The sequence below is a fragment of the Sebastes fasciatus genome, chromosome 6 (assembly GCF_043250625.1).
Source record: "Sebastes fasciatus isolate fSebFas1 chromosome 6, fSebFas1.pri, whole genome shotgun sequence".
Classification (NCBI taxonomy): Eukaryota; Metazoa; Chordata; class Actinopteri; order Perciformes; family Sebastidae; genus Sebastes; species Sebastes fasciatus.
Genome location: NC_133800.1, coordinates 28,828,279 through 28,842,933, shown reverse-complemented (window position 1 = coordinate 28,842,933; position 14,655 = coordinate 28,828,279). Strand labels below are relative to the sequence as shown.

General features: G+C 38.3%; 2 protein-coding genes across 2 annotated transcripts; both read right to left on the bottom strand.

The window, feature by feature from the left end:
* Positions 1 to 5,078: 5,078 nt before the first annotated feature.
* LOC141769692 (3-oxoacyl-[acyl-carrier-protein] reductase FabG-like) lies at positions 5,079 to 10,267 on the bottom strand. Its single transcript, XM_074639017.1, has 8 exons — positions 10,123 to 10,267; positions 9,832 to 10,002; positions 7,421 to 7,599; positions 6,743 to 6,836; positions 6,586 to 6,655; positions 6,463 to 6,499; positions 6,210 to 6,273; positions 5,079 to 5,291 (listed from the first exon to the last, which is right to left on the bottom strand). Exons 1-8 carry the CDS (start codon positions 10,144 to 10,146, stop codon positions 5,133 to 5,135), a joined length of 798 nt encoding a protein of 265 aa, XP_074495118.1. The 5' UTR covers positions 10,147 to 10,267; the 3' UTR covers positions 5,079 to 5,132.
* Positions 10,268 to 10,696: 429 nt separating this feature from the next.
* On the bottom strand, positions 10,697 to 14,238 carry ppil3 (peptidylprolyl isomerase (cyclophilin)-like 3). Its single transcript, XM_074639020.1, has 6 exons — positions 14,102 to 14,238; positions 13,772 to 13,846; positions 12,308 to 12,401; positions 12,135 to 12,202; positions 11,901 to 12,019; positions 10,697 to 11,735 (listed from the first exon to the last, which is right to left on the bottom strand). The coding sequence occupies exons 1-6, from the start codon at positions 14,102 to 14,104 to the stop codon at positions 11,609 to 11,611; spliced, it is 486 nt and encodes a 161-aa protein (XP_074495121.1). The 5' UTR covers positions 14,105 to 14,238; the 3' UTR covers positions 10,697 to 11,608.
* Positions 14,239 to 14,655: the final 417 nt, after the last annotated feature.

The window sequence follows — 14,655 nt, the reverse complement described above, 5'->3', positions numbered from 1 at the left end:
GATCCCGGTTAAATGAACAAAAGAAGGGGAAGTTGCTGGGCCAGCCATGCAGTGGGCCGTCGCACCCAGCTCAACCGTCTAAACTCAGAAGTGTCTAACTTAAACCAAAAACCACCAAAATGTATATACCGGAGATCTCAAGCCCAAAAACAAAGTCACAAACTAAATGCTGGGAAAATGTATATATATATACTCTCAACCTCTGTCTTCCTAGGAAAAGAAGCTCCAAAGCTACCTTGAACCACACCTTGTTTGTGTGTTTGTGTCTACCTCCTGAGCTCCAATAGCCCATCTGTATTCATGTGTGATGATGTTAGTCCCCATTTTGAAACTTGACCACAAACTAGAGACCTGGAGCATTCAGAGCATGGATGGCTTTCCTAGCTAGGTTTACAATAAGGAGGTTTCTGCAGGATTGGCAGGTCATCCAAGATGGGATAAGTATTCTAATAGGCAGCCTTGGCACTCAGGAAAGGAGGCAGTTCGGGGTAATCTGTCTGTAGAATATAGAATAGTTCTTGTTTCTTCACCTGAGGGGCTGTAATCTAGAAATAGGTCAAGGATTTACAGGATAGTTGGAGTAGGTAAGAACCAGTGTGTGTGTTGGTGAGTGTGATTGAAGACAGAGCTACGGCTTTGGTGAGGAGGAGTTGCACATCTGTCCTGGACCGTCACCTAAACGTGACCTGGTAGAGAAGACGCATTTCCTCTTGCACTGAGGGTGTGTGTGTGTGAGTGTATTCTGATCACTGGCAAGAAGGTCGTACTCTATATCCTATACCGGATTGGCACTCAGTGTGATCTGGTGGACGGGGTACGATTGTCTGTGGACCACTGAAAGGAATAAATGAGTTCTGAAACAATAGTTGCTTAAATAAGTATACTATTGTGTACGAAACAGCGTGATGGAGTGAGGTGCTAAATAAGCATTGGAATAAGACACTCTTGAGATAAAGGAGTGTCAGGAAGAAATTACTAAATTAGCAATTGGGCAGGTGAGAAGAGGGAGAAAAGAACTACAACTAGAATTAGATTTAGGATTAGATTTCTATGATACAGGCACACTTATAATATACTTACACAATCAGTGCACACACACACACACACACACACACACACACACACTTACACAGTCAGTTCACACAAGGACACACACGCCCAGACATTTGTTCCCATGAGAAAGAGGTATTAAGAAAAACATTCTTTTCTTGAGACACACCTTCTCCTAAAAGTCCTGCCAAGCACAGTTATCTATTTTACTCAAAGCAGGCGTGACTTACACAACTGTCAAAACACTAAATGGGAACCTGTGTGGGCATGTGCATGTGTGTTAAAGTTTATGAATTCACCTTCATGACAACACGTATTTTTTGCAGTAGCTGAAGTTCTTTGCAGACATTTAGCTACAAACTGATTATTTTGGTGCTATATATTTATTATAATTCTATCTTGTCTAAAAGTGTTTAGAATTAAAACAATATAACTATCCAGATAAAGAGACAATAACTGTTGTCATGAACATCATAGCAAAGTAAAGACAACTTTATTTATATTAGGGATGTACCCATTTCCGAATTGGTTATTCGGGAAAGCACAAATGATGCGATGAAAACAGATTAAACAAGCGTACAAAAACACAACGCAAGTGTGGGAAAAAAACGCGTGAACGAGCCCCCAAATATGTTACGGCCTCTCAGACAAACAAAGGCTATATAACAATCAATTTATTTTAAATCAGGACAAAAGTAACTATAAAAAATGTAACTGAGTAAACAAAAGGTTGGAGATCCCGGTTAAATGAACAAAAGAAGGGGAAGTTGCTGGGCCAGCCATGCAGTGGGCCGTCGCACCCAGCTCAACCGTCTAAACTCAGAAGTGTCTAACTTAAACCAAAAACCACCAAAATGTATATACCGGAGATCTCAAGCCCAAAAACAAAGTCACAAACTAAATGCTGGGAAAATGTATATATATATACTCTCAACCTCTGTCTTCCTAGGAAAAGAAGCTCCAAAGCTACCTTGAACCACACCTTGTTTGTGTGTTTGTGTCTACCTCCTGAGCTCCAATAGCCCATCTGTATTCATGTGTGATGATGTTAGTCCCCATTTTGAAACTTGACCACAAACTAGAGACCTGGAGCATTCAGAGCATGGATGGCTTTCCTAGCTAGGTTTACAATAAGGAGGTTTCTGCAGGATTGGCAGGTCATCCAAGATGGGATAAGTATTCTAATAGGCAGCCTTGGCACTCAGGAAAGGAGGCAGTTCGGGGTAATCTGTCTGTAGAATATAGAATAGTTCTTGTTTCTTCACCTGAGGGGCTGTAATCTAGAAATAGGTCAAGGATTTACAGGATAGTTGGAGTAGGTAAGAACCAGTGTGTGTGTTGGTGAGTGTGATTGAAGACAGAGCTACGGCTTTGGTGAGGAGGAGTTGCACATCTGTCCTGGACCGTCACCTAAACGTGACCTGGTAGAGAAGACGCATTTCCTCTTGCACTGAGGGTGTGTGTGTGTGAGTGTATTCTGATCACTGGCAAGAAGGTCGTACTCTATATCCTATACCGGATTGGCACTCAGTGTGATCTGGTGGACGGGGTACGATTGTCTGTGGACCACTGAAAGGAATAAATGAGTTCTGAAACAATAGTTGCTTAAATAAGTATACTATTGTGTACGAAACAGCGTGATGGAGTGAGGTGCTAAATAAGCATTGGAATAAGTCACTCTTGAGATAAAGGAGTGTCAGGAAGAAATTACTAAATTAGCAATTGGGCAGGTGAGAAGAGGGAGAAAAGAACTACAACTAGAATTAGATTTAGGATTAGATTTCTATGATACAGGCACACTTATAATATACTTACACAATCAGTGCACACACACACACACACACACTTACACAATTAGTGCACACACACACACACACGTACACAATCAGTTCACACAAGGACACACACACATGCCCACACATGTTCCCATGAGAAAGAAGTATTAAGAAAAACATTCTTTTCTTGAGACACACCTTCTCCTAAAAGTCCTGCCAAGCACACAGTGATCTATTTTACTCAAAGCAGGCGTGACTTACACAGAACTGTCAAAACACTAAATGGGAACCCGTGTGGGCATGTGCATGTGTGTTAAAGTTTATGAATTCACCTTCATGATGGCACAGATTTTTGCAGTAGCTGAAGTTCTTTGCAGACATTTAGCTACAAACTGATTATTTTGGTGCTACATATTTATTATAATTCTATCTTGTCTAAAAGTGTTTAGAATTAAAAAAAATACAACCATCCAGATAAAGAGACAATAACTGTTGTCATGAACATCACAGCAAAGTAAAGACAACTCTTTTTATATTTGGGATCTACCGGGATCCGAATTGGTTATTCGGGAAAGCACAAATAATGCCATGAAAACAGATTAAACAAGCGTACAACAACACAACGCAAGTGTGGGGAAAAAACATATATATATATAGATATAGATAGAGGACAGAGATGTTGAATGTCATTGGGTAATCACTACTTGTGGTGGGTGATATTCCAAAGAATAAACTACCTTACAAAACCGTAAAAGTAAATCAAGGACAAGTAAATGTTGTCACTCTCAACCTCCGACTTCCTAGGAAAGAAGCTCCAAAGCTACCTTGGACCATGCCTTGTGTGTGTGTTTGTGTCTACCTCCTGAGCTCCAATAGCCCATCTGTATTCATGTGTGATGATGTTAGTTCCCATTTTGAAACTTGACCACAAACTAGAGACCTGGAGCATTCAGAGCATGGATGGCTTTCCTAGCTAGGTTTACAATAAGGAGGTTTCTGCAGGATTGGTAGGTCATCCAAGATGGGATAGCGTCTGAGCTGCATCTCAACTTTGTGGCGGAAGATGAAGAATAAGAAATAAGCCCGTCGAATAATAGACCAGTGTGCTTTGCACAAGGCTTTGCCTTGTGCTTCTAGGCACACTGGAATAATGGGGACAGACAATCATACTTAAAAGTAGGGCTGCATTAATGCAATCGATCTTTCGGAGGTTGTAGCGGGTTCATTTTTAAAGCTAGAGTGAAGATACTGTCATCATATGAAACTAAAACATCTAAGGAATCCATTGGTAGCCAACCAATTTATTTTCTGGATTATGATTATTTGAGAAACATAAATTCTTGCTTTATAGTTGGAGATGGGAGTGGGTCGTATCCAGATGAACTTCATCCACCTTTTGAGCACCGAGGCTGTGCAGCACATCACCATTCACTGCCTCAACACACCTGTGTGGGCAGCAGGACCCTCCCTGCAACCTTCATCCAGGGCTGTGAGCTTCAAGGCCTGGACCGGGGAGAAGATTCAGGCAGGCGACCTCCTGGAGCCGCTCATACCCAGGGACGACTGTTGGATAAGCACTGCTGCCTTTCTGGCATGGATTCAAAATAGAATTGCATAGCAGCGTATCTTTGTGTGTTACTACCACCTGTAGATCAGTTGAATAGTGTGAAACCGTCAGTAATGTGTATCGTGTCATCCATGTGCTTGCATGTGTGCATAAGATAAACAAAACCCATACATAGAAAGATTGCTCCATAATGCTACTACAGGGCAAAAACTCCACAGGGAACCTTTAAGTACGGAGCTGAAGTCATTTGTCACTCAAAGGTGCAGCGATGGCGGTTGGTCCGGCCAATGTATAAACTCAGAGGATTTCTTACAACACACAACACTACCACAGTACATGAGCTAACTGTTTGGTCTGTACAGACATTTTATGCTGCGTGAATGAAGTCAAACGACTCAACAGGTAATTCAATAAAAGTCTGAAACATATGTTGATAAGCAGCTTTCAGTTCTTTTTCATCAAATGTCGTAGCGAAATAGAGGAAACAAATGCATTTAAACTGCCTACTTGAGGCGGCGTGTTTTTAGCTTCCTTCTATTGATTTCACACTGTTAAATCCTGACAGCTACCAACATTGTAAACATGGGAGAAAAATTGTATCCTTGAGGTAATGTTTGTTTTTCTAACAACTGATCGGTTTTAGTTAGCTACAGGGGGGGATTCCTGATACAAAAACACAGGCACACTTAGAGTTTAAAAGAACTATATTGGCAGACTGCTGTATCTTAGCATACATGATCTCATCTCGGGCACATTGCATGGCGGCCCCCGTCGATGGGTAGGTTGACTCCGGTGATGAAGCTGGCGGCATCGGACGCGAGGAAGGCGATGCTCTGGGCCACTTCCTCCACCTCGCCGGGTCGACCGAGGGCGTGAGTCTGCTTACACTTTACTAGAAACTGGTGGTGAGAAAGATCGACAGACACAAAGTGTTACTCTGATATATCGCTGACTGGCTTACACTATTGTCTTCTGTGCTATCAGATGCCAGGATGAAGGCATACATCCGTTTTAGTCAGTGCTGGAAGTGGAAAAAAAGTAAGAGCCAGTACTCTCTTATTCACATGTTGGCGTGTGTGTCGGCCGGTATCCGCAATCGCATGTGACTTATTCCTATTTATTTATTATTTCTTTAAGGATGTTATACTGTGTCAGTCATAATCAGCCTTGATTTTATTGCTATATTATTATACTTGTGTTATGCATCTTCTATAGTAGGCCTATAATACTCTAACAATATTCAAACTGGAACATTATAGGGTTAAGGTGGTGTGTTTAGTGTTAATAGTTAAAGTGCTTTCCTGTGTTGTTTGTAGCCTATAGTAAAGTATCATTCAGGTTTTAGGAGCAGTGTCCCAGTCAGTATGATCCTACATATTATACAGAGACACATTCTGAATTTCGATAGCGAATAAAAGATACTAGATATTGGGTTTGGGGGTCCTCCCCCAAGAAAATGTGAAACTTTTTGACTTAAAACTGGAATTTTACATCATTTTGGACCATTATTATTACTAATTAAATTATTATTTTATTATTTACGCATATCACAGCATTCGTCTGAGCATTTAATTCTTCTGGAAATGATTCATAAAATTGTAAATAATGTTTCATTAATTATATTTGTTCTCAAATTAAAAAGGTTCTGACAAACAGTTCATTAATTATTTTACAAAAAGGACGTAAACATTGTATTATAGCACCCTGGTTCTCATCACCCCTCCCCTGTGCTATGCTTCGGCTCGTCCAGAAGCTCTCCACATAGTTTTATGTTCATACGGCTTATGGTAACACGCAGTCTTGACATGGTGTGTTACCTGGGCATACTGGTTCTCATCTAGTCCTGCTCTCTTGTGGACATCTGTGATGATCACACCAGGGCTGAAGAAATGCAGCAGGAGCAATGATACAACATATGGGGCATTACAAATTTAATTTCCAACAAAAACAACTGACATCGATGCTTTTAAATCAGGAATTCATTGGATATGTGTTAACTGTATAATATATACATCGAAATATGAAGGAAGTTAACAAAATAAAAAAATATTTTTTCATTGAAACACTTACCAGACAGAGTTCACTCTGACTTGCTTTGGTGCCAGCTCTGAAATAAAAAGGAGTCATGTTATTTATATTGTGAAGTTTTACAAAGCTGAAGATACAGTAGAAGGAGAAAGATGGCTCGCTCACCAAGTGCTGTACAACGTGTGAACTGATCAACGGCGGCCTTGGACATGCAATAGGCCAGCACACCGGGGAACTACAGAGAGAAAACAGTGTGTCACAACTCTTAAAAGGCATGTAGTGGGTTTAGTTTTAAACATGTGGCCAGCTGTGTGATACCCACTGATCTCTGTCCATTGATACTGGACACATTGACGATGGAGCCTTTGGTCTTGATCAGGTGGGGCACACAGAGTTGAGTCAGGTGGTAAACGGTTCTGGAATATGAAGCAAAACGTTTTTAAGACTTCTTAAAACCCATTTTTATAGACTTGCTTTTATGCGAGGTCTTCTTTTTTATCGTCTTTTTATTGTTTCGTTTTTTATTGCTTTTATTGCTTTTTGTTTGTATTTATTTAATTTTTATGTTTTTTTTATTGTTTTTATCTTCTGTTTAATATGTGTTTAAATGTTACCATAGTTTGGTCCTGCTTTTGTTTGGCCTTACTGTTTGCTTTCTGTTGTTTTAATACTTTGTATCCTACTTTTGTTTTGCTTTATCTGTCAAAGCACTTTGTAAACTCTGTTTTTAAATGTGCTATATAAATAAAGTTATTATTTTACACGTATAGTGTATCCATACAGTGTTAAAAAAAGCCACATCTAGATTTAGTCAAACATGTATACACATACTATGCATAAAGTGAGATTCATACTAAAACAGCAAATATGATATTTTTTTATTAAATCCTCTTTTCCATCAAATTACCTCTTTACCTCATCCAGCTACACTCTGTACTACTGTTGTCTCAGCACTAACTCGTCTCTATAATGATATGACGTCAGGTGTTTGGACTCCTACCTGACATTGATGTTCATGATCTTGTCATACTGAGCCAGGTCGGTTGTCTCTATGCTGCCCATGGCCAGAATCCCAGCGCTGTTAATGAGGATATCCAGCCTGCCGAAGTGAGCGATGGTTTGCTCCACGGTCTTCTTCACCGTCTCCTCATCAGTCAGGTCTCCAGGAACAAGCAGAGGCTAATAAAACAAACAGACACTCAATGGTTTCATGTGCTGACTTTAAAGACATTTTCAGGTTTCAAAAACGTTTTCAGGCAGTACTGAACAAATCACTTTATTAAAGGCAGTAATGTTTGGATGATAAAGTAAGATTGTTTGCATGTTTTGAAATGTAATTGTATGTGTTAACATGTATGTCACTATCAAAAATGGGCACTTTATATTATCTCCATCTATTTACATCCATGTGGCATATGACCATTTGACATGAAACAAATTAAATGTATTTTTACCCTAAAAGGTAAAGTGTTTCTAAATATGCTTAAATTTAAAAACATGCTTAAAATAAGCTATGTACTCCTCCCACAATGCATAGGGGCTCAATGATAGCAGTGGAATGTAGCTCGGTAGTGGCAGGGACAGAAGAAACAAAGCACCGGCACTCACAGATAAAGGGTCTTTTTTTTGTTTACTGTGGGCAAAAAACGAACGCTACGTTTCAGCTAGAAGCCATCATCATCATCATCATCATCATCATCATCAGCGTAATCACTCTAGCAGTAATGGCAATTTCATACACACAGGTGAGGCACAAACACCAATCGGGAAAGAGAATACATAGTTACATAATAGGATCCATATGTGAATGCATCCTTTAAAGAGGGGTGGTGATAAGGACAGACTTCTACTAACAGAGGGAAGCACAGTGGATTCACACATTACAAACTGAGTCCTGAGGTGTTGAATGAAGAACTGCTGTTGGGTTGCTTCTTAGAATTTATTCTAATATTCTATCGGGATCCTCCACTATATTTAGATTGTGTAGATTAATTTATTCTTGTAATTTATTCATGATATTCTGTCTATGATATTATACTGAGCTTTTTTTTATAATATTCAAGCGAGTTGGCGTGGTCACATAGCTCTATCAGTTTCCTTTACATGCTATTTATCCTTATAACAATAAATTTTTTTATGATATGATATACAAATGTTTGATGGGAAAAACCGAGTTATGGTTTCAGTAAACTGGCCGATACCACCAAAATGAAAAGTTGTTTTGTCATCGTGTGAGCCGTACTGGTCAAAATGTTTATAGACGTTTTGTCACCATGGCAGTCAACCCTGGTTTCTTATGTACAAATCTCTGTTTTGTTGACACTGACTGCTTATTGTACTACACAATAATATCAGTTCTGTCTAGCTGAATGCTGCTGTGTATCGCACTGAGCTTTTAAAAGATTCCCATTTCAACAGTAGGTCAAAGTTTACTGGAAAAAAGTCAATACTGTAGAATACTGTGGTACGCAGACAGAAGATATGCACATGTGTATGTACACAGTAAATGTATTTGTGTAGCCATGTGTTACATGTACTGTAAACAGAAACTTCACCTTTGGTCTTTCATGTAAAGACATACAGTGAACAGAAGATTTGCCACAAAATGTTAATGGATTGACAGATGTTTATAATTGAATGGATCATTTTGCATGTGACGGCTCAAATGATGAAAGAATGTTAAGAAGCTGTGAAGAGTATGAAAATTTCACGGAGAATTAACTCATCAGTTTTGATCAGCAAGTGGTTATTGTGCAAATTGTAGACAATTGTACTGACTCTTTTGCACACATGTGCCAAAACACATTCAATTTGCTTGAATGAATGAGAAATACAAATCTGTTGTGAACAACAAACTAATCGTTCGGAGATTTGAACTTAATAAAATAATTCTCAAGAATTGAGCCAAAGCAAATGAGAAAATCTAAGTAGATTTCACGTGTTATTTGTCCTCTCTATATTCGGATTCTTTCTATGCTTTTTGGTAATACTGGGCAGTTAAATCACCCCGAGTCACAGAGTGGTGGTTCTCAACCAGGGGTGGAAAATAGTGGAGAAACATGGGGAATAGTTTATTTTCACTATTTAATTCACTATATAAGTGAGCCAAATGTGAGTAAGAGTCATGAGAGTGACTATTGTGATCGTAGGTTTCACTTCCTCCATGGTTATCTCCTCAACCTTTCAAACTGACAGTATGTGCAGTCTATAAAATGGTATATGGGATATAGTGTAAAGTAAGTTTAAAGTTTAAAGTGCACAAGTGGTTAGGAGAGGTGGTTGCAGATAGATGCAGATAGTCCAGATAGTGCGTGTTTTAAGTTTAAGGTAGTGCAGATAGTCCAGTAGTGTTTGTACTCTAGTTATGTTAAGTGACATACTAGTGTACAGCTCAGTGTGAGAGTTAGTTACCTCAGCAGCTCCACAGTCGGTGCACTGTTTGGCTACTTTCTGGAGGTTTTCCACGTCTCGGCCGTTCAGAGCCAGCAGAGCTCCGAGTTTAGCGAACAGGATGCTGGTTCCTGCTCCGATACCTGAGCTGGCTCCTGTTACCAGAGCTACTTTACCTTTCAGGGAGGACACCTGGAGCACACATACAAACACACGAATCACAGTACGTTAATAATATAACTGTAATTTAGTTCTTTAAAGTAATGATAAAAATACGTGGACACAACGGCAAAGCAAACAAGTTATACTTACTTTAAATGCATCGTCTGAAGCCATGATTTCTGCGGGTTTTTTATTGTATTTATGTAGTTGGCATGAACTTGTTAGGTTAGAGCCAGCACGACAGGCTGCGTCGACTAGTGATGACGTAATAGGTGCTCATTGATTTTGTAATCAAGTTTAACAATTAGTTTTTCGGCAGATGGAATATACATAATTAATTTACTATCTTAGCAAAATGTTATATACATACAAATATATGGCTTAAAAGAATGCCCTCCTTTTATATTTTTATTTTAAAGATAATGATTTTTTTTTATTTGACTATGATTGAAATTTAAAACTCAAAAACTCTAAATTGGCAGATTTTTTATACATTTGTTTAACAGACCCTGATTGTGTTTTTTGTATTGAAAAAATCTTAACGTGCTTTGTGTAACCACTGTATTGAACTTTTAAAATAAAGTATGAAAAATTAATACATCTATATATATATATACACATACATATGACACTGCTCCTTTTCTAGACCTCCAACAAAGCCTTCAGCATCTTGTCTTTTGTGAAATTTGATTGAAAATATTCATTATTGAACACCCAGAAAATGTTTTGAAGCAACAGTTTTATTTGGTACAAAACATTGACAATTTATTTACATAGCCTGTCAGGGGGAAAAAAGGATCAGAATCTGTAAGGCAGAGCTGTACAAAGTAGGGTGTGTTTTCTTTTTGTACTGAATTGTGAATGAACGAAGATAAGTAGAATAGCCTGTAATTACTCATTACAAAGGCTTTTTCAAATCAAGATGGGTCTGAAGGGGATGCACACCATTTCTTAAAAAATAATAATCACACCTGGCTAGAAACTGGAGAGAGTATACTCCTGAATTTGCTTCAAGATACAAAATCTGGCACTACTCCGTGGACAGTGACTAAGGTGTTAACTTATTAAAATGCCATGCCAAATGCCATTTAAATTCTGGGTCATACTTATTAGAAAATGCTTGTATAAAAATGTGATTTTGTTAAGACAGTAGATCTGACCCGAATGCTTCAAACCTTCGATCTTTGTCGTGGTAATCAGTATTCGAATGCTTAATTTTTTTTAACATCTCTATTAATCATGTATATATCCCAAATAAGCCCATGGAATAAGGAATAATCCCACAACATTATTCATATTCAACATTGTTAGTTATTCTCAGACAGATATCGCTGTTTATGTGTAGAGATGCATGTGTGTACAGTAGTGCGGCAGTGGCACTGTCCCGGGAACTGAAAGGGGGTAGATGGGGACAGACAGACAGACAGAAGAACATGTCAGCCTGCTGCGCTGCCCCGCAAGATTCAGTGTCTAGTTCATTGTCGATGTCTGGGAACTTTCCCTATAATTTCTAGCCTCTGACAAGTTATTCAATTTTAACTTTGGCAAGGTACTATACACTGTATCAATAGGCTTGGGCATATCAGAGGCCAAGTTTGTGTTAAAGGCCGATCTGCGTATTTGAAGAGATAACGGTCTATCCAGCAAAAGGGTTGGCATGAATCGTCACATCCTTTATCCGGGTTTCAGTCAGTGGTCGGAACGTCTTTTCATTGACAGGCAGTTTCTCCAGTTCATCCAGTGTTTCCAGGCCATCGATAATCCTACGTGTGGAAGAGAGTAAGATGTCAGCTGCAATTATAAATTATATTCTAATCAATCAGTAACTGTCAAGTACACCAACCGGCTGTCTAAAGAGCCAAAACAATTTCAACAATCATTATATCCATCTCACATAACACCTGTTTATCTGTATAGAGGTTGCTTACTTTCCAAACACTGTGTACTTCATGTCCAGATGGGGCTGTTTGGCGTATGTGAAGAAAAACTGGGAGCCATTTGTGTTGGGGCCATTGTTCGCCATTGAGACCACTCCTCTCACATTATGCTGAAATAAAAGAAAGCAGAACGCAAAAGTTACAATAAAGACTGACCCCTGATGAAATATTAGGTAGACCTTCTCGCTGACATAGGCAAACAAGCTAGAGTCAGTAGGTACTCACTTTTAGGTGTTCACTGTACTCATCCTCATATTTGCGACCCCATATACTTGTTCCTCCTTTGCCTGTGCCTGAATGGTTTAATCAAAATACAAAGAATAACGGACATGAAGTGAGGATGTGAAATCTGACATTTCAGTGTTGAAATGCAGCAGATGCAACAACAATCCCGTTACCTGTAGGATCTCCAGTTTGAACCATGAAACCTTTGATATTTCGGTGGAAGACACAGCCGTTGTAGAACCCACTGCCACACAACGCAAGAAAGTTCTGGAAACAGTGAAAAGATGTTAGGATATTCATGACTCCGTTGGGGAAAATATGTTTAAATATCTGTTCAGGTCAGGCTTTTAAAAACTACATTAGCATTATTATCCAATCAAAATAGTGTCTGCAATGCATTTTTCTACTGAAACCAATCAAACATGAAAACTGTGAAGCAAACCTATATTGAATGTTTGAAACGATTTCAATACTCATGTTCCACAGAATCAAAACACGGGTACCAGCTTCGCTTTCTGCTCTCTTCTCTCTCTCGACAGGTAAAGTTGACACACACACACACACACACACACACACACCACTATTTCTTTTTCATAAAAATATAAAATTGTTTGCCTTCAATGCTGTGTACATTTTTCCTTGTGGTATCAAATATTGATATTTTTTAAGGTATTGTATTGAGGTGACAACACTAGTCTGTGATAATATATCATACAAAAGCCAGGTTTACGTTATACTTCTACTCCACTACATTTTGGAGGCAAATATTGTACTTTTCACATCGTAATTTTGACATCTTTGATTGCTTTCTACTTTGCAGAGTCAGATTATTTATACAAACATAAAGTAAAAAATGATTATGTATTTGAATAGATTAAGCCACCCTGCTGCACATAAAGTAGTTAAAATAAGTGATGAACATACTGTATAATATACATTATTCTGAAATGGGCCATTCTGCATAATGGGTACTTCAACTTTTGGCTTTAAGTATATGTTTATGCTAATATTTTATATCTCGAGTTTAATTTTAGTTTGTAAAGGGACAGTGCAAAATAATAAATACACATATATTTGTCATCTATTGTCCCAGGCCAAGGTGTTACAGAAGGCATCCTAAAATACATCAGAACAAAAACATAAAACAGGACATGCTGTTTCAAATTTGGGAAAGTACTTCTTTCACCACTGAGACTGTTGAATTTCTAAGAATATAATAATAGCACAACTTAAATGCATTGCTGTATCTCTAGGAGTCTCAAGGTTCTGAAAGGCGACTTTCGTACCTGTTGTGAAATGAACAGAAACCAGCAGCCAAAGAGATGGAGCATGTCTTTATATATATATATATATTTATTTACTGTATTGCTATTGTTGTTATTATATATATATATCTTGTCCTAATTGTTTGTTATCACTATTATGTATTCATATTATTTCTTTATATTAATCTTGTCTCTAGGTGGAGGCTTCAGATAAGCCCAGTGGGTTTTTTGCCTCTTCCTGCACTGCATATTATTCATTTATTTTTTTGTTATGTTGTATAGTTTTAAATTGTGCAAAACAAATAAACAAATAAACAAACAAACAAACAAACAAATGTAACATTAACTGTGAAGTTACTGTCGTTGACTCACCTCACATGTTCTCGGTGCCCGCTCACAAAACAATTCTATTTTAATTTCTCCCAGATCTGTCTGAAGGGTAACAGCCTGAAACACATTAACAAAACAAACACAATCACTAAATGTAAACTTTAAGAGGAAGAGCCATTCATCACTGTTAGCTTAGCCTGTTAGCCAAACTACTATAAGAAAGATCTCATTATAATAAAGGAGATTTCTGAACTGACTCATAACAGACTCATACACGTTAAAACATATCATTAGTCCATAGCTTCTTAAACGGGTTTGTTATTTTAGTTTAGACAGATATATCTGGAGGAAATGTTCACAATAAAAACTCACCATTTCAAACGCTGCGTCTCTGAACAAGTGTCTCAGAGAAACAAGTCCGTCTAGGTACAGTAGCCCAGTAATGAATGGTTCCGCATGGTCATTTAAAAATGTGGCACACACATGGCAAAATGAAAGTGGCGTAGTTACTATTATACTGTGCCATTCATTGAGCTATTTACAGATATTATGGAGCTGTGAACGGTGCTGTTAAAGCCTTAAAGCTCAATAGAAACAGCTAGAACAAAGAAGCTAGAACAATCCAGTCTCTGCAGGGTATTAACACTTGTGATGCTGTTAGGATATGGCCAAATGAACCTGCTACATACGGCCCCTGAACAAATATTCTGGACCATTATAGCCCCCCAATTTTCCCCATTCTCTGTTAAATTTATAGCATTTTTCTATGGTTTCTCTGCTTGACTATAACCAGATTTGTTTTTGGGTCATTTTACATTAGTTTAGGAACATGCAAAATACAGGCACAAAACCAAGATAATTAATTTCTATTAAAACTAGATTTTGATACTGGGACCTTCTTCAAGACAGGGCCTCAACATCAGCTA